General features: G+C 42.1%; 1 protein-coding gene and 2 long non-coding RNA genes across 3 annotated transcripts in view; 2 read left to right on the forward strand and 1 right to left on the reverse strand.

Moving 5' to 3' along the window:
- Window positions 1-5,889: 5,889 nt before the first annotated feature.
- Window positions 5,890-10,496, reverse strand: LOC139022582 (transcription factor COE1-A-like). The gene is made up of 5 exons (XM_070444665.1): window positions 9,508-10,496; window positions 8,555-8,711; window positions 7,752-7,815; window positions 6,947-7,001; window positions 5,890-6,261 (listed from the first exon to the last, which is right to left on the reverse strand). The coding sequence occupies exons 1-4, from the start codon at window positions 9,639-9,641 to the stop codon at window positions 6,955-6,957; spliced, it is 402 nt and encodes a 133-aa protein (XP_070300766.1). The 5' UTR covers window positions 9,642-10,496; the 3' UTR covers window positions 5,890-6,261; window positions 6,947-6,954.
- A 4,119-nt stretch (window positions 10,497-14,615) lies between these two features.
- Window positions 14,616-15,601, forward strand: LOC139028110 (uncharacterized). The gene is made up of 3 exons (XR_011480273.1): window positions 14,616-14,792; window positions 14,977-15,076; window positions 15,523-15,601. It is a non-coding gene; the product is annotated as an uncharacterized lncRNA (long non-coding RNA).
- A 1,229-nt stretch (window positions 15,602-16,830) lies between these two features.
- Window positions 16,831-18,373, forward strand: part of LOC111967221 (uncharacterized) — an 11,078-nt gene continuing 9,535 nt past the window's right edge. Inside the window, exons 1-2 of the long non-coding RNA XR_002877737.2 lie at window positions 16,831-17,069; window positions 17,202-17,381. This is a non-coding gene — a long non-coding RNA (uncharacterized lncRNA). The remainder of the gene's footprint in view (window positions 17,070-17,201; window positions 17,382-18,373) is intronic.

The raw sequence follows: 18,373 nt of genomic DNA on the forward strand, positions 1-18,373 counted from the left end.
TCCACACTTCATTGAGACAAGGACATGAGGAGAAACTCTCCCTCCAACATCTTCTAGATAATCAAGTTGAGCCATGAGGAGATAACTCTCCCTCCACACTACCATAGATACAAGTGTGACCATGGAGGAGATACTCCTCACCTCCAACCACTTCATAGATCAAGTTGACCCTGAAAGGAGAGAACTCATCCATCTCAAACACTTCATTAGCATACAAGTTGACCAATGAAGAGACGCAAGCATCTCCTCTCCAAACGTTCATAGATACAAGTTGACCATGAGGAGAGACTCTCCCTCCAAATCATAGATACAAGTGCCCTGACGAGAGACACCTCCTCCCTCACACACTTCATAGATACAAGCTTGCCACGAAGAGAAACGCCTCTCTCCAAACCACCATTCATACGATACAGTTACACACTCAGAGAGAAACTCTCCCTACAACCTCATAGGACAAGTTGACCCGAGGAGAGACACTCTCCCTCCACCACTTATAGGATACAATTGACCAGGAGGAGAAACTCTCCCGTACCCACACGTTTCATAGATACAAAGTTGACCCTGCGAAGCAGAACTTCTCCCTCCAACACTTCAAATACAAGTTGGACCACTGAAGGACGAGACTTTCCCTCCACACTTTCATAGATACAAGTTGGACTGAGGAAAACTCTCTCTTCAACACTTCATAGATACAAGTGAACCATGAGAGAGAACTCTCCCTCAACACCTTATAGATACAAGTGACCATGAGAGAGAACTCTCTCTCACACTTCTAGTACAGTTACCATGGTTGAGGAGAGAATCTCCTCCAACACTCATAGATACAAAGTTGACCCTGACCGAGAACTCTCCCACCAAACACTTATATTACAGCTTGACACAGGAGAACCGCGTCTCCAACACTTCATTAGTACAGTATGACCTGCAGGAGAAGAGACTTCTCCCTTCCAACACTTCATAACGATACAAGGGGCCCCTGAGTAGAGAATCTCTCCCCTCCAAACACTTCAGAGATCCAAGTTGACATGAGCGAGAAACTTCTCTTCCAACACTTCATAGATACAAGCTTGACCATGAGCGAGAAACTCTTCTCCAACAACATCATTAGTCAAGTTGACCCTGGGAGAGAACTCTCCCTCCAACACTTCGAGATTACAGCTTTGACCCTAGGCGAGAACTCTCCCTCCACCCTTCTAGATACAAGCTTTGACGTATAGAGGAGAGAACTCGCTCTCCAAACACTTCATAGATACAAGTTGCACCACGAGACGAGACCTCTCCCTCCAAACACTTCTAGATACAGTGACCATGAGGAGTTGGCAGACCTGCTGGCTATCAGAGCACAGGGGGCGTTGGCAGGCCTGCTGGCTATCAGAGCACATTTTTCTTTGGTTTAGAGAAAAAGAATGGACCAAGAATTATTCATTGCCTCAAATCAGCTGTTGGACAAGAGCTCACTAGCCGTAGTGAAATTAGAAAGAGGGCACTATGCTGAGCTCTACAAGTGTGAGTACAAAGAGAATAAAACAGTGACACAGCAGTTCCTTGGTGGGCTCCCACAGGTGGCTGCAGAAGCTCAGGTTGAACTAGAGCAACCATTGTCTTTGCAGGAGCTAYACACTGCATTAAACRGCATGGAAATGGAAGGGYACCAGGCMTTGATGGGYTTCCCATTGACTTTTTAAAGTCTTTTTGGGCCATGTTGGGAGAGGATTSGCTAGCASTAGTTAACGATAGTTTGACCGGAGGGTTACTACCGATAAGCTGCAGGAGGGCTGTCCTCACCCTACTGCCAAAAAAGGGTGATCCTAGGGAGGTGAAGAACTGGAGGCCCGGTGGCTTTATTGTGSACTGATTATAATATCCTGTCCAAGGCTTGTCCAACAGRCTGAGGGARGTGATGGGGCAAATCATACACATGGACCAGTCCTACTGTGTTCCCAGTAGGCAGATAGGGAATAACATTTTCCTGATTGTGGATTTTTTGGGTTGGATGCTGGTTTAATTTCAATTGATCAGGAAAAGGCATTTGACCGAGTYGAGCATCAATACTCATGGCACACTTTTGAGGAATTTGGTTTTAGCTCTGGTTTTATTGCCATGATCAGGGTGATATATGGTGACATTGAAAGTGTACTGAAAGTTAAAGGTGGCTTGAGTGCTCCCTTTAACTTCTTCAGGATTGGTGGGTAAATATCAGACATAGACATATCTGATATTGGCAGAAAGATKAAATTMTTGTTAATCTAACTGCACTGTCYAATTTACAGTAGCTATTACAGTGAAATAATACCATGCTATTGTTTGAGGAGAGTGCACAGTTTTGAACATGAAAMGTTATTAATAAACAAATTAGGCACATTTGGGCAGTCTTGATACAATGTTTTGAACAGAAATGCAATGGTTCATTGGATCAGTCTAAAACTTTGCACATACATTGCTGCCATCTAGTGGCCAAAATCTAAATTTATTCCAGCACCTGGGCTGGAATAATACATTATGAATTGCATTTCAAAGATGATGGTACAAAAAAATACAAAAAAACGTTTTTTTTTTTCTTTGTATTATCTTTTACCAGATCTAATGTGTTATATTMTTCTACATTCCTTCCATTCCTTCCACATTTCCACACACTAAAAGTGAGGTATTTGGCAGGGGTGTTCTTTGCCAGGAATGTTATATGCCATCGCTATAGAGCCACTACTAAATAGCATTAGAAGTCGCATTRAAGGGGTGTACATTTCTGAGGATATTCCTCCTATTCGTCTCTCAGCCTATGCTGATGATATAGTAATTTTTGTGAAAAATAAAGCAGAGGTGGATAGTTTGAGTCTCATAGTTGAGCGGTTTAGGGGAATATCCTCTGCAAAGGTAAATTGGGAAAAAACTTGTGCTTTACAGATTGGAAAATGGTCTGGAGGGATCATGGCTTTGCCAGGGGGCGTAAGGGAGGAAGATTCTGGTGAAGGGCAAAATCATCACCCTAAAACAGTTAAGGGCCATGGCTGGGCACACCTTAATGGATGGAGGACGGGGGGCTGAACATTTGGGGTTGAGGTCAGAAAGGATTGTCGGACAACTGCTGGGAAGCTGCTGGAAGGCTCTGTCAGTAGAAGAGGGGTTTATGCTTAATAATCACAAGAAGGTACAAAATGAAAATGTCCCATTTCCAAGACTACGGATTTCACCAAATATCCCAAAGTCAGAAAGAAAGGCGTTATTATTGTATTTGAGAGGGTTGGAAGAGGTGGGTTTGGATGAGGTGAATGGGAAAGACTTATATATGGGGTGTGTCAAGGTTTTGAATAAAGATATATTGAAGAATAGAAAATACACTCCTTGGAGGGTAAAACTGGGCCTTGGTGACAAGGTAAAGCCAACATGGAGAGCATTGTACAAGCCACAGTTACAAAAGGGCACTGGTGACATGCAATGGAGGGTTTTGCATAGCATCATTGCAGTTAATGCTTTTGTATCTGTTATTAAATCAGATGTTGGAGATGGATGTCTTTTTTGCAACATAAGGGAAACCATTTTTCACTGTTTTATGGCGTGTGAGAGGATAAAGCCTCTTCGAAATACTTGAGTCTATATTTACAACTGTAGGGGAGATTTTCAATAACACTGTTTCATTTTGGGGTTTCAATATAGTAAGCAACAGAAAATAAAATGTCAACTGTTACATTTTATTTTGGGACAAGCTAAGATGTCGTCACACCCTGATCTGTTTCATATGTCCTCGTTACTGTCTCCACCCCCTCCAGGTGTTGCTTGTTTTCCCCAGTGTATTTATCCCTGTGTTTCCTGTCTCTCTGTACCAGTGTATTTATCCCTGTGTTTCCTGTCTCTCTGTACCAGTTGTATTTATCCCTGTGTTTCCTGTCTCTCTGTACCAGTGTATTTATCCCTGTGTTTCCAGTCTCTCTGTACCTGTGTATTTATCCCTGTGTTTCCTGTCTCTCTGTACCAGTGTATTTATTCCTGTGTTTCCTGTCTCTCTGTACCTGTGTATTTATCCCTGTGTTTCCTGTCTCTGTGTGCCAGTGTATTTATCCCTGTGTTTCCTGTCTCTCTGTGACAGTTCGTCTTGTCTGTTTCCAAGTCAACCAGCGGTTTTCCCGTTCTCCTGCTTTTTGCATTCTCCTTTTTCTAGTCCTCCCGGTTTTGACCCTTGCCTGTTTCTGGACTTTGTACCCGCCTGCCTGACCATTCTGCCTGCCTTGACCACGAGCCTGTCTGCCTCTCTGTACCTCCTGGACTCTGATCTGGTTTTGACCTTTTTGCCTGTCCACGACCATTCTCTTGCCTACCCCTTTGGATTATTAAACATTGTAAGACTTCAACCATCTGCCTCCTGTGTCTGCATTTGGGTCTCGCCTTGTGCCTTGATAGATGTCATTGTGTTCTGAGTAGGAAACATAAGATAGATACTGGATATGGACAGGATGTAAGATGTGTTTTTAAAGGATTAGTCAAATCCAGAATAATAGTGAATTTTGAGTTCTTCTCGGCTGTAAAAGATCTCCCATTGTTGAGGAGAAGTGGGTTTATGAAGGAGCGGTTTGTTTTGTGAAAGAAAGGAAACTATTTTTTGTTGATGAAATTAGTTGAATGTATATATATATATATATATATATATATATATATGCTTTTTTATTTAATTTAACACATTTTTATTTAGGAATGACACATTTGTTGTTCAATTTCTGAAAAGGCACAGTGTGCCATTATTTGTGTTAATAATTAAGTATAAAATAAAGGTTTTATAAAAACTCAACTCTCTCTCTATACACTAGATGACCAAAAGTATGTGGTCACCTGCTTGTCGAACATCTCATTCCAAAATCATGGGCATTAATATGGAGTTGAAGTTGGTCCCCCATTTGCTGCTATAAAAGCCTCCACTCTTCTGGGAAGGCTTTCCACTAGATGTTGGAACATTGCTGCGAGGCCTTGCTTCCGTTCAGCCACAAGAGTATTAGTGAAGTCAATCACTGATGTTGGGCAATGAGGCCTGGCTCACAGTCGTTGTTCCAACTCATCCCAAAGGTGTTCGATGGGGTTGTGTAGGCCAATCAAGTTCTTCTACGGCAATCTCAACAAACCATTTCTGTATGGATCTCATTTTGTGCACAGGGGCATTGTCATGCTGAAACAGGAAAGGGCCTTTCCCAAACTGTTGCAACAAAGTTGGAAGCACAGAATTGTCTAGAATGTAATTGTATGCTKTAGCGTTAAGATTTCCCTTCACTGGAACTAAGGGACATAGCCCGAAACATATAAAAAAAGTCCCAGACCATTATTCCTCCTCCACTAAACATTACAGTCGGCACTATGCATTGGGGCAGGTGGCATGGCGTCTGCCAAACCCAGATTTGTCCATCGGGCTGCCAGATAGTGAAGCGTGATTCATCACTCCACTGCTCCAGAGTCCAATGACGGTGAGCTTTACACCACTCCAGCCGACGCTTGGCATTCCGCGTGTTGATCTTACGCGCTTGAGCACTTAGCGGTCCTGTTCTGTGAGCTTCTGTGGCGGTTGAGCCGCTGTTGCTCCTAGACGTTTCCACTTCGGTCCTGTTCTGTGAGCTTCTGTGGCGGTTGAGCCGCTGTTGCTCCTAGACGTTTCCACTTCACAATAACAGCACTAGCAGGACAGAAATTTGATGCACTGACTCATTGGAAAGGTGACATCCTATGACAGTGCCACGTTGAAAGTCACTGAGCTCTTCAGTAAAGCCATTCTATTGCCAATGTTTGTCTATGGAGATTGCATGGCTGTGTGCTTGAAATAGGCGAATAAACTAATTTGAAGGGGTGTCAATATACTTTTGTATATCTCATTCTCTCTCGCTCCTCTCCTCCTCCCATCCTCTGACTCTCCCTAACCCCAATCTCTCCCTCTCTCTCTCAGAACTGGGTCATGCTGTGGTCCCACTATACCTGGGGAGAGTTGCATTTTGGGTAGAGGGGGAGGGGGAAGCAGACTGACGAGCCGTTTCTGAATAAACCGATCATCTGACTGTACCCAGGGGAGGCAAACACACACTGAGAATATATGTTTGCATAATCCCTCTCTCTCTTTCTCTCTCTCTCTCTCTCTCTCTCCCTTTCTTTCTTTCTCTCTCTCTTCTTTCCCTCTTTCTTTTGTCTCCCTCTCTCTCTCAACATATATTATCCGTCTTACCTGCACATTATCTCGTGAGTCAGTAGAACCCGACACATCTCAGGGTTCTTATCCTGTCCCTCATAGATGATCGCCTGGAGAGAGAGAGGGAGGGGAGAGGGAGAGGGAGGGAGGGAGAGGGAGAGGAGAGGAGAGGAGAGGGAGAGGGAGAGGAGAGGGAGAGGAGAGGGAGAGGAGAAGGAGAAGGAGAGAGAGAGAGGAGAGGGAGAGGGAGAGGGGAGAGGAGAGAGGGAGAGGAGGGAGAGGTAGAGGGAGAAGGAGAAGGAGAGAGAGGGAGAGGGAGAGGGAGAGGGAGAGGGAGGGAGGGAGACGGAAGGGAGAGAGAGATAGAGAGATAGAGACGGAGAGTGAGATAGAGAGGAGGGGGGGGGCAGAGATGTTTGTTAGTAAAACAGTTTGCCTCGTGGTGATTCTTCTTTACAACCTCACACAAAATGGTTTTCATCTGGTAGCATGAGATATATAACGTGTGTGAGCAGTTGGTCTGCCAGACTGTGAGTATAGTGCACCTTCTGGCCCTTTCAGCACCTCTTCCAACATCCACAGTCCAGTTTCACCTCTCGCCAACCACACCTGTGAGTCACTTACAAACAACACACACACCACACACCACACCACACACACACACACACACCACACACACACCACACACACACACACACACACACACACACACACACACACACACACACACACACACACACACACACACACACACACACACACACACACTATCACATTTCATGAAAGAGATGGTACCTGTTTGGTCATGGAATCGATGAGGCGCACGTAAAAGTCCTTTCTGTCCTGATACCTATAGACAGAGAGAGAGAGAGAGATACCGTAAAGAGAGAAATATACAGTAAAGAGAGAGATATACCGTAAAGAGAGAGATATACCGTAAAGAGAGAGATATACAGTAAAGAGAGAGATATACAGTAAAGAGAGAGATATACCGTAAAGAGAGAGATATACAGTAAAGAGAGATGTTGGAGAGACAAAGATAGTTAGCCTATACACTGAGTATACCAAACATTAGGAAAATCCTTCTTTAACCTGTCTCCTCCCGTTCATCTACACTGATTGAAGTGGATTTAACRATTGACATCAATAAGGGATCATAGCTTTCCTCTGGATTGACCTGGTCAGTCTGTCATGGAAAAATCAGGTGTTCTGAATATTTTGTACTCACTCTATGTACTGTATGCTGTTAGTGTTTGCGATGTGCTCAGAAACATAGACCTAGTTTCAGTTTCAATTCAAATACAATATTCTGGATTGGTTCATGTTAAAACAGATAGAAGGCCATTGTTCGTAGAGCCACATACGTAAGGTCCAACTATACATGACATAGGCTGTTGAATAAACTATTTGTAAATTCAAAAATTATAGCATTACTAGGCTAATACTATTACTTACATTAAATTAATGATTTGAATAATAATAACAATCTGTGTTATTTTCATATATCAATAAAACATTTACTGTCATTTTTTAAATCCCATATATTTTATTCAAATTAATTGTGTGTGTGTGTGTGTGTGTGTGTGTATGCTGACCGTACCATTGCTGTATAGGAGCTGTAACCTGTACTGTATCCCATTGTTGGTCTTTTCCCCTGGCGTTTCCTGCCAACACACACACACACACTCAGTCAAGTCACGAAGAGCAAAACCCACAACACACACAGATTTACAAAAGGCCAAAACATTATCTTTAAATGTAACAAATATAAATTTCAATATCAATATCAGAAACGATATAATAACTTTAAAAAACGATATGTCAATAATTTTCAAAAAACGTCCCATGATAAACAGAACTGATGGGAATGACTTCAGTGCCTTAGTGCCATATAAAGTGAAATTACTATTGGTAGGCTAGAGAACTGCCTTATAATACTATACTAATACATTATATTTGTTTTTAACCAAATACATTATATTTTAATACTGCAACAATAGCCTACTAGAAGAAAAGTGCATGTCTAAAGAGTTGACTGGTGACACTTGCAAACTTGCATAAATAATTCAAAACAGTTAGTGCTGTAATATTGTCAATAGCTATAAATTATGCTACAATTTCGCTTTAAAACGATGGAATATGAGCACATGATCGACGCGCCCAGGGATTTGAATAATAAATACAACATAAAGTATCGAATATAACAGCTTGGACAGCGGATTCCTTCCATGTGGTCCAAACTAATATAAGAAAACCTCTAATCCATATCTATATAAATTATTGTAAGACAACATTTGTATTGTTAATGTAGTAGTAAATTAAGCAATATATTAATAAGGCTCATGTATGTAAATAAACTGCTGCAGATTTCTAAGCAATGTATAATGTTTTGGGAAATCTCACTTTTTCCTTCTCAACAAATCCAACGAAGCTGGTTCTCTCTATCTCCACCGGCTGCCCTTGTCTGTCGTACAGAGCCAKCACGAAGTGGAAGAAGTTGGATTTGCGGAGGTTGGAGGGCGGTTGCTTCTCGAAATGTGCCCGGGCCAGAGCCATGCCGCTGCGGATACAAGTAGCACCAAGCCCCGTTAGCACAACTTTCACATGGATGCCACTGAATTCGTTCACAAATTACAAATTATTTTWAAAAAATTAAGTAAAAGAGTAAAACACTAATGTTCTGGTCACCGAAATCGTCAATATATCTTRATTTTTATTTTACATTTTAACCAATTTTTTTAATAAATTCAGACTGAAATGTCATATTTGAAGTCATTTGCAAATTTCTGAAAACAGTTATGGGTCAAAACATATATTTACATATTGTCAAAGTATAACGTTAGCCTATATGAATAGTTTGGATTTGGTCGCTAACGTTACATACGCTAACGTTTTGTCGACTGTAATAATCAACCTGTCTCAATAATAGTGGTTGTAATATTGTTTTACTGCGTTATAATTATTGACGTTTCATTATAAATAACTCAGTGCTAATAACTATGCTGTACAACTAGGCCTGTGTCTGACATGTTTAAATCCTTTGGATATAGTGTTTATTTTGATTGATTTAATGAATAGGCTAATAGCCTACAGAAAACAGAAATAAAAACATTATGTAGGCTATGCTATAGCYTAGCTTCAATCACAGACATAAAGCCTGCATGCAAAAGCTATAATAAAATATCCCAAGTCAACATTAGGCTATATGCCTAGAAAAGAAAACCAGCAGTCCATTGAGAGCGCAATCCTGTCCCTAAACACATGTGGTCCGTCTCAGATAACAGGGCTGGGGTAGAGATCCATCTCCTCTCCATTCCCCGGGGCCAGTTCTGACCGGCTAGCCACGTCGGGCTTACCTCTGGGCGGCTGTGTTGACGTCCAGCAGCCCGGCGCCCTGCATCCAGCTCCGCACCGCGTTCATCCCCGCCACCATGGGCTCTTCCTTCATAATACTTCCGCTCCTCTGGATGTTCTCCTGGATCCCAAACATCAAAACTCACGGTTCCTCCTCCCGTCACTCACTATTTCCCTCTCGCTCCCTCTCTCTATCGTTTCCTTTTCCTTCCTTCCCCGTGGCTTTTGATCACACCGACGGCGATAGAGATGGTTAGGCGTAATGTTTATCACTTATTTTTTACTTTTCTCTCAGTAACGAGAGAAAGAGAGAAATATGAAGGATATGAGGGTCTGCTCGTGGACGGGAAAGGAGCTGTCAACATCCAGAGRTTAGTGACCTGTGCGTCAACAACTCTTGTGATGAAGATAAGTGCTCCTGGACCATCAGGTGAAAGTGACGAGGGGGCGCCAAGAGGATGAGTGACGCTGGCTGTCTTCTGGTTCAAGGAGCGCTGCCAGAAATCATTAAACGTCACTTCAAGAAAGAGACAATATTTTAGAGAAGACAAACAGGCATCAACCAATCAAACAAGTGTTCTTTCTTCCTCTAGCCTACTGTTGTTTATTTTTTTCAGAAATCTCTCTAGTTCTCAGATAAAAGGAGCGCGCGAGGAGACGGAAGCAAGGAAGTCCCACCGAAGAGGCAAAACCTCCACCAGGCGATTGATCCGTTCGTTGCTCCTGTCCTTTCGGGAGTGATTTGCGGTATATCGGTATTTTCTTGTCAACGGAATCACTTCTGAAGGTCTCCGGCAAAACGAATACCAGTGAACTCAGCTCAAAGGGAAGCGGGCGTGTCCGGTGAAGTGGAGGGTAACGCCCCCAAACACAGTGCGTGCAGGGTCGTTGATCATCATCTATCGATGGTCCTCAACTCAGCCATGTTGCATCCCCAGCCTAATACGCACACACAGTCCCGCCCCAACCACTTAACCAGAGTGTGTGTGTGTGGGTGCGTGATCAATGGGCATGCCTTGTGATTTGACGTCTCTCTCTCGCTCTCTCTCAGACACACACACACGCACACTTTTTTAATGCAATACTGCCATCTAATGTCTCATTCCCAACCAGAGAAAATCACTACCTCTACTTTGTCTATAGACAGATACTCTACTCCTCTCACCATAGCCGGGGAAGCACCCACTGATACATGGAAATACTTTGGCCAAAATTAGGCAAAAAACCCCCAACTTATTCCCTTAAACGTTTTACTTCTGTATAAACATGTAGCTCCCGAGTGGCGCAGCAGTTTAAGGAACTGCATCTCAGTGCAAGAGGTGTCACYACAGTCCCTGGTTCGAATCCTGGCTGTATCACATCTGGCCGTGCTTGGGAGTCCCATAGGGCGGTGCACAATAGGCCCAGCGTCGTTTGGGTTTGGCTGGGGTAGGCAGTCATTGTAAGTAAGAAATTGTTCTTAACTGGCTTGCCTAGTTAAAATACAGAAGATCAGTAGCTTCTAGATTAAGTTTTATCACAAGCACTTACAGTTGGGAAGACCAACATTTGGGCATCACGCACGCCAAAAATAGCTTGTTGTGTTGTGGACATATATACAATCCAACCTCTAACCCCAGCTCTTTTACTGTTAAAATGGGTACCGCAGCAATGTCTGCCAGTCCTGACTTGAATGCCATCTATGGATTATATTTCTATGGTTGGTTGTGGCAGTCAGTTTGCCTTCCACAAATTGCTGCATTTTCATCATTGGGTTAGTCAGTGTCACTGGAAAGTTTATTGTGTAGCCTACTATAGCCTACACTATATGTACAGTGCATTCGGGAAAGTATTTAGACCCCTTTAATTTTTCAACATTTTGTTACGTTACAGCCTTATTCTAAAATGTATTAAATGTTTTTTTTCCCGCCTCATCAATCAACACTCAATACCCCATAATGACAAAGCAAAAACAGATTWTTTTTTTTTGCAAATATATTCAAAAGAAAAAAAGGAAATATCACATTTACATAATTATTCAGACGCTTTACTCAGTACTTTGATGAAGCACCTTTGGCATCGATTACAGCCTCTTCGTGGGTATGACACTAAAAGCTTGGCACACATGTACTTGGGGATTTTCTCCCATTCTTCTCTGCAGATCCTCTCAAGCTCTGTCAGGTTGGATGGGGAGCATTGCTGCACAGATATTTTCAGGTCTCTCCAGAGATGTTCGATCGGGTTCAAGTCCGGGCTCTGGCTGGGCCACTCAAGGACATGCAGAGACTGGTCCCGAAGCCACTTCTGCGTTGTCTTGGCTGTGTGCTTAGCGTCGTTGTCCTGCTGAAAGGTAAAACCTTCGCCCCAGTCTGAGGTCCTGAGCGCTCTGGAGCAAGTTTTCATCAAAGATCTCTACATACTTTGCTCTGTTCATCTTTCCCTCGATCCTGATTAGTCTACCAGTCCCTGCCGCTGCAAAGTATACCCACAGCTTGATGCTGCCACCACCATGCTTCACCGTAGGGATGGTGCCAGCTTTTCTCCAGAGGTGACGCTTGATATTCAGGCCAAAAAGTTTAATCTTGGTTTCATCAGACCAGAGAATATTGTTTCTCATGGTGTGAGAGTCCTTTAGGTGCCTTTTGGCAAACTCCAAGCGGGCTGTCATGTGTCTTTTAGGAGTGGCTTACGTCTGGCCACTCTACCATAAAKGCCTGATTGGTGGAGTGCTGCATAGATGGTTGTCCTTCTGGAAGCTTCTCCMATCTCCACAGAGAAACTCTGGAGCTCTGTCAGAGTGACCATCGGGTTCTTGGTCAGCTCCCTGACAAATTATCTTCTTCCCCGATTGCTCAGTTTGGCCGGGCGGCTAGCTCTAGAAAGAGTCTTGGTGGTTCCAAACTTCTTCCATTTAAGAATGATGGAGGCTGCAGGCATTTTTTGGAACCCTTCCYCAATCCCGTGTCTCAACACAATCCTGTCTCAGAGCTCTACAGACAATTCCTTCAACCTCATGGCTTGGTTTTTTCTATGACATGCACTGTCAACTGTGGGACCTTACATAGGTAGGTGTGTGCTTTTCCAAATTATATATATATATTTTTAACCTTTATTTAACTAGGCAAGTCAGTTAAGAACAAATTCTTATTTATAATGACAGCCTATCCTGGACAGACACGGACGATGCTGGGCCAATTGTGCGCCGCCCTATGGGACTCCCAATCATGTGATACAGCCTGGATTTGAGATGCAGTGCCTTAGAACGCTGCACCACTCGGGAGCTTCAAATAATGTCCAATCAATTGCATTCATCACAGGTTGAATCCAATCAAGTTGTAGAAACATCTCAAGGATGATCAATGGAAACAGGATGCACCTGAGCTCAATTTAGAGTCTCATAGCAAAGGGTCTGAATACTTATGTAAATAAGGTATTTCTGTGTTTTATTTTTAATGCATTTGCAAACATTGCTAAAAACCTGTTTTTCGCTTTGTCATTATGGGATATTGTGTGTAGATTGATGAGGAGGAACATGTATTTAATACATCTTAGAACAAGGTTGTAACGTATCAAAATGTGGAAAAGTAAAGGGGTCTGAATACTTTCCAAATGCACACCAAACACACATATATATATATATATACACTATTGGCAAGAGTTTTCGTTTGGAAAACATATACCAAATATCAGGGTTTCCGTTCTGAAAATTTGGACTGGACAAGGGACTGGGAGAAAATGTTAATATCATCAGGCATTTGAGAAATGTACCTGTCATCCATTTTCATTTGGTGCGAAACCCATTAGGGCGTCCAACCACGCGGCCAGAGCGTCAATAAATTAGGGATATTGGCGAAATGAGACACATTTATTCATTGTGTTTCGATGTGTAGGATATGCAAAACTGTATAGCCTATTGTTCTATTGGTTTTTACTTTACTTAAACAACACATGTCCACCTCACGGCCCAGCTGTCAGAGATTTAAGCACTAAATGCAACAGGGCATTTAGGCGTCCACTGTATGATATAAATATTAAACAAATAAATATAAACGAAGAGAAGATTAGCTTAAGCCGAGGCCCAGAGTGAGCGCGAGATAGAGACCAACATGCATTTCTTCATGTCAGATGGCTACTGCGTCTGCTATACAAATATAGGGGACAGAAGGAGGCTAATTCGTTATTTTTTCGATCAGAATATTTTTAATAAAGATAAGCATTATATTGTTAGATTATAGGAGTAACTATGGTAGGCCTAAAACATTCTTCCTCACCTCAAATTCAACTGTAAGAGTCAGTGGGAGCACYGGTGGGCCCTGCCTTCATATCACAGGCCAGCGGTATAATAGGGTACTAGCCACACCTCACCTTCACAACATGTTCTATCAAAGTAAGTCAATCCATTGTCAATATGGAAAATACAAGCATTTTATTATATCGTGGCAAACACAACAATACAGTTGTATGAAACAATGAAAATTAAACAAAACACTTGCGAACTGGTTTAAACCTTCACAGAAGTTTGAACAGGCTGTATTGCAGCAATTACCAAGAAAAACGAGTGCCTACCATACCAAACAAATGACAGCAATAGACTCATTACATTTATTTGACAAAAGGCCTACTTATAACCTATCTTAAACTAAATATGGAGCACACAATTAAAGGCCGATCAAACTTAATTTAGCCAACAAAAATGTCTCAACAGAATTAAATGAAACACATTTAGCAGATTTAAAGAATTGGTTTAGATCAATAAATAGGCCTACAATACTAACAATGATAAACAATAATTGTAGAACAGATAATTATAAATACGAAAAAACAAACATTTTTTTGAATAAAATGCATCCTATCTGAATAGTAAGTTGCCCAGAAGCATTTTGCCATTTTTTGCTATTAAAAAATATTCTGCTAATGTCTTCTATCGTATAAATGACGGAGAATTGCATGAAATGCATTTATAAAAGGCACATTTTCTTACCCAGACCCTGCTAAACGTGTCTGCTCAACTGTATGCCACTGCGCAAAAGCGAATATAGATACATGCAATGCTTTATTATATATATATATWTTTTTACCAAAGTGAATGTTGAGCAACAAATTCTCTTTTAGCCCAATCCCATTTAGCCCAATGTTCCAAACCCAAAGGAGGGAGCCACATGAGCCTGTCAGAAGACTACATTACCCAAAAGTATTTCCTGGCAGTTGCTGAAGATCGTGTTTGAGTGTGACGTTGGTTATGTCGGTCATGCGATGACTATCACTTGTCTCGGTGACACGTGGAGCAATGTGSAATACACCTGCCAGAGTATGTCATTTACATGACTATCCATTCCATGTGTCACTAAGACTGTGTTTACTCAAGCAGCCCACATTTGATCTTACGCCCAATTATTGGCAAAAGAGCTGATCTGCATTAGGCTGCCTGTGTAAATGCAGCCATATTATGAAAATGACTCCATGTGACAATTGAGGTTTTACACAATGTCCAGGGATATCCTGTGGCTCCCCTGGAGAAGTGATGAATGGCAGGTATGACCTCACAGTGGGGGTGGAGTTTGGAGCCAGAGTAACAGCCCAGTGTGACAAAGGGTCAGTAGTACACACTCACAGGACAGGACCTTCTCTCCAGTAGATTTACTAATAGAGTTGTCCTACCACTCACAGGACAGACCTTCTCTCCAGTAGATTTACTAATAGAGTTGTCCTACATCACAGGACAGGACCTTCTCTCCAGTAGATTTACTAATAGATTGTCCTACACTCACAGGACAGGACCTTCTCTCCAGTAGATTTGTTGCATCATTTTATAGCACAGCTAAAAGGTCTTATATAGAACCCCAATGAACCTTTATTGTAAAAAAAAGACTTGCTTCTTAAATGGCACCGCTAAATGTTCTATATAGAACTCGTAATTTAAATTTTTTCAAAAAAGAGGGGGGCAATAAATTAAGTGATAGAACCTGTTTTGGTTATTTAGGACCTTTTTTCTGTTTTCTTTCATCTATTTGAGTTTAATATTCTGTCCTTGTTTTCAGACATTACATTRTCAATTCCAAAGTACGGAATTGCATGGCATCAGGGTGGTCTGCCAGACTCGCTATCTGTGAAGGTCAGTGACTGATGTGAAAGGGCACATGCGCACACGCACACACATTCAGGGCTGTCCTTCAGCACACTTGTTTGATGTTTGATTTTTGCCCAGCTCTGCCTGGCTCTTCAAGCCGCCAATGCAAGCATGCGGACTGGGTGAAGCACACTGTAGGTGAAGCCCCTTGGGCTGCTGTATTTATGTCCTCCAGCAGCTACACGATCTCCAAGCATCCAGAAATAGAGATGTCTATGAACAGTTGGAGGATTGATGATCCAACTTGTTTTATATTGTGGATTTAACTCTAAATACCTTTATGATTTAGACCCATGACACTAAGATCACGTCACCTTACTTAACACGTCATTTGACATCCAGACGGGGGGGKTTCCACCATGTGTGTGTCTGTGTCTGTTTGTGTGTGTGAGAAAGAGACCGTCTCCCTATTATCTGTCTACACCAAACATATTGGATCCTTATTTTAATGACTTTGTATTTAATCACCCTGTTTTAATTAATCGTTATCTGAATGGTTGTAACAWCAGTCATTTGTTCAACGGACAGATGTTCTATCAATCAGCAGGTCGTGTTGACGATAATATCTGGGTAATTTAATAGTCTGCAACCTGTGTAGCAATATGTTCACCAAGTAAATTAGAACATTACTAGCTAACAGAAGGCTATATGCTTCCATCCACGGATGTCCTAGCCTACTTTATTGTCTTCAAAATGTTGTGAAAATGGCCCATTTGTTGGGCTCCTGCAGAGTAAAATATACATTTTACATCAAGACATGTGGTCAGAGTATAAGGGATCGGAGAAGTTCATGACGGTGCAAATCTCTAGTCTCTCTGTTTCTAATGCAACGCTGTCATCTACTGTCTCATTCGCAGCCATAGAGGATCTCTACCTCTACTTTATCTCTGGACAGACGCTCTTCTCCCCCTCACCCACTGAGGTCAGCAGACTATTCACTTGATCTTTACTGGCACAGAGTGGGAGTTAGCTCTCAACAAATAATGTGTGTGTGTGTGTGTGTGTGTGTGTGTGTGTGTGTGTGTGTGATTGTGTTGTGCCCGCAGGATGGTTGTTGTGTGTGGTGTGTGTGGTGTGTGGTTGTGCGTGTGCGTGTGCGTGTGCGTGTGCGTGTGCGTATGTATGTGGGTTTGTTTTGTTGTTCTCAGTGTGTTTGTCATATTGAGTCATGGCCAGTGAGTGAGGACAAAACAACTATATATATACAGTGCTTCAGTATCTCACTGTTTCAGGTTGGTTTCACTCAGGAGAAGAGGTATAACCACACATATATAGGAAAATAAGGTATTTCCACACATATATAGGAAAATAAGGTATTTCCACACATATATAGGAAAATAAGGTATTTCCACACATATATAGGAAAAAAAGGTATTACCGGTATGCAGATCTGCAGGGATGCATGTTTATTTACAATATGGCTCGTTTACCTTACGTTTGAGGTTGAAACTACTCAAGGTAAAGTCACTATTCCATATTTTGCCAGTCATGTTCTTACTGTGAAATGGAATGTTTATGTTTCTTTGACAAAAAGGTCGTAATTTTCAAAACATACAAATATTGACCAACAAATTCTCTTGTCCCATTCAGCGCAATGTTCCAAACCCAAAGGAGGGAGCCACATGAGCCTGTCAGGAGACTACATTACCCAAGAGACTTTCCCGGCGGGGTCGAAAGTCGTTTTCAAGTGTGACGTTGGTTATGTCGGATTTGCGATGACCATCACCTGTCTCGGTGAAACCTGGAAAAATGTGACATCTACCTGCCGGAGTATGTCATTTACATAACTATTCATTTCATGTGACACGAAGGCTGCGTTTACACAGGCAGCCTAAAATACCTGACCTGATTTGTCAAAATACCAATAATAGTAAACAAGTATCTGCATTAGGCTGCCTGTGTAAACAGAGTCGTAAAATGTACATGACTGGATGTGACTATTGTCACTTTACACATTGTCTATTTGAATCTCCTAATGTACTTTATATTTAACACACTGTCTATGAGAATCTCCTAATGTACATTAAATTTAACACATTGTCTATGACAGTGGTCACCAACCGTTCGATCGCGATCAACTGGTTAATCTCCAAGGCATTCCCAGTCGATCACCAAACATTTCTGTAAAAACCCAACGAATAAGCCTTGTGTTCCTATTTTTTGTCGGTAGCTGCACTTGATTCAGCAGCCTTAGCGCCAGGAAGGCAAAGTGTTTCCATTTAAACAATGTCATGTGTCTGAAGTTGATATCCACCTACCTGGCAGACCCAGCTARCCAATCAAGTGCACCTATAGGCCAACCGCTGGCCAATCAGATAGCTCAGATCACCTTGTCTGCACTGTTTCTTCGAGCCAGACTGTCAAAATAAGCACTAAACGCACAGCAAAGTTGATACTGTGAGATTTAAAAACCTTTAAACCATTACAACAAGAGAGACTGTCACGGCTRTTGAAGGATGAGGACCAAGGTGCAGCGTGGTGAGCGTACATTTTACATTATTTAAGAATGACGCCGACAAAAAACAATAAACCATACAAAAACAAACCGTAAAGCTCAAGGCTATAGTGCCAACAAACAAAGACAACTTCCCACAAAGAACGGTGGGGAAAAAAGCTACCTAAGTACGGTTCCCAATCAGAGACAACGATAGACAGCTGTCCCTGATAGAGAACCATACCCGGCCAAAACATAGAAATAGAAAATCATAGAAACACAAAACATAGAATGCCCACCCCAACTCACGCCCTGACCAAACCAAAAT

This window comes from Salvelinus sp. IW2-2015, linkage group LG8 (genome assembly GCF_002910315.2).
Source record: "Salvelinus sp. IW2-2015 linkage group LG8, ASM291031v2, whole genome shotgun sequence".
Classification (NCBI taxonomy): Eukaryota; Metazoa; Chordata; class Actinopteri; order Salmoniformes; family Salmonidae; genus Salvelinus; species Salvelinus sp. IW2-2015.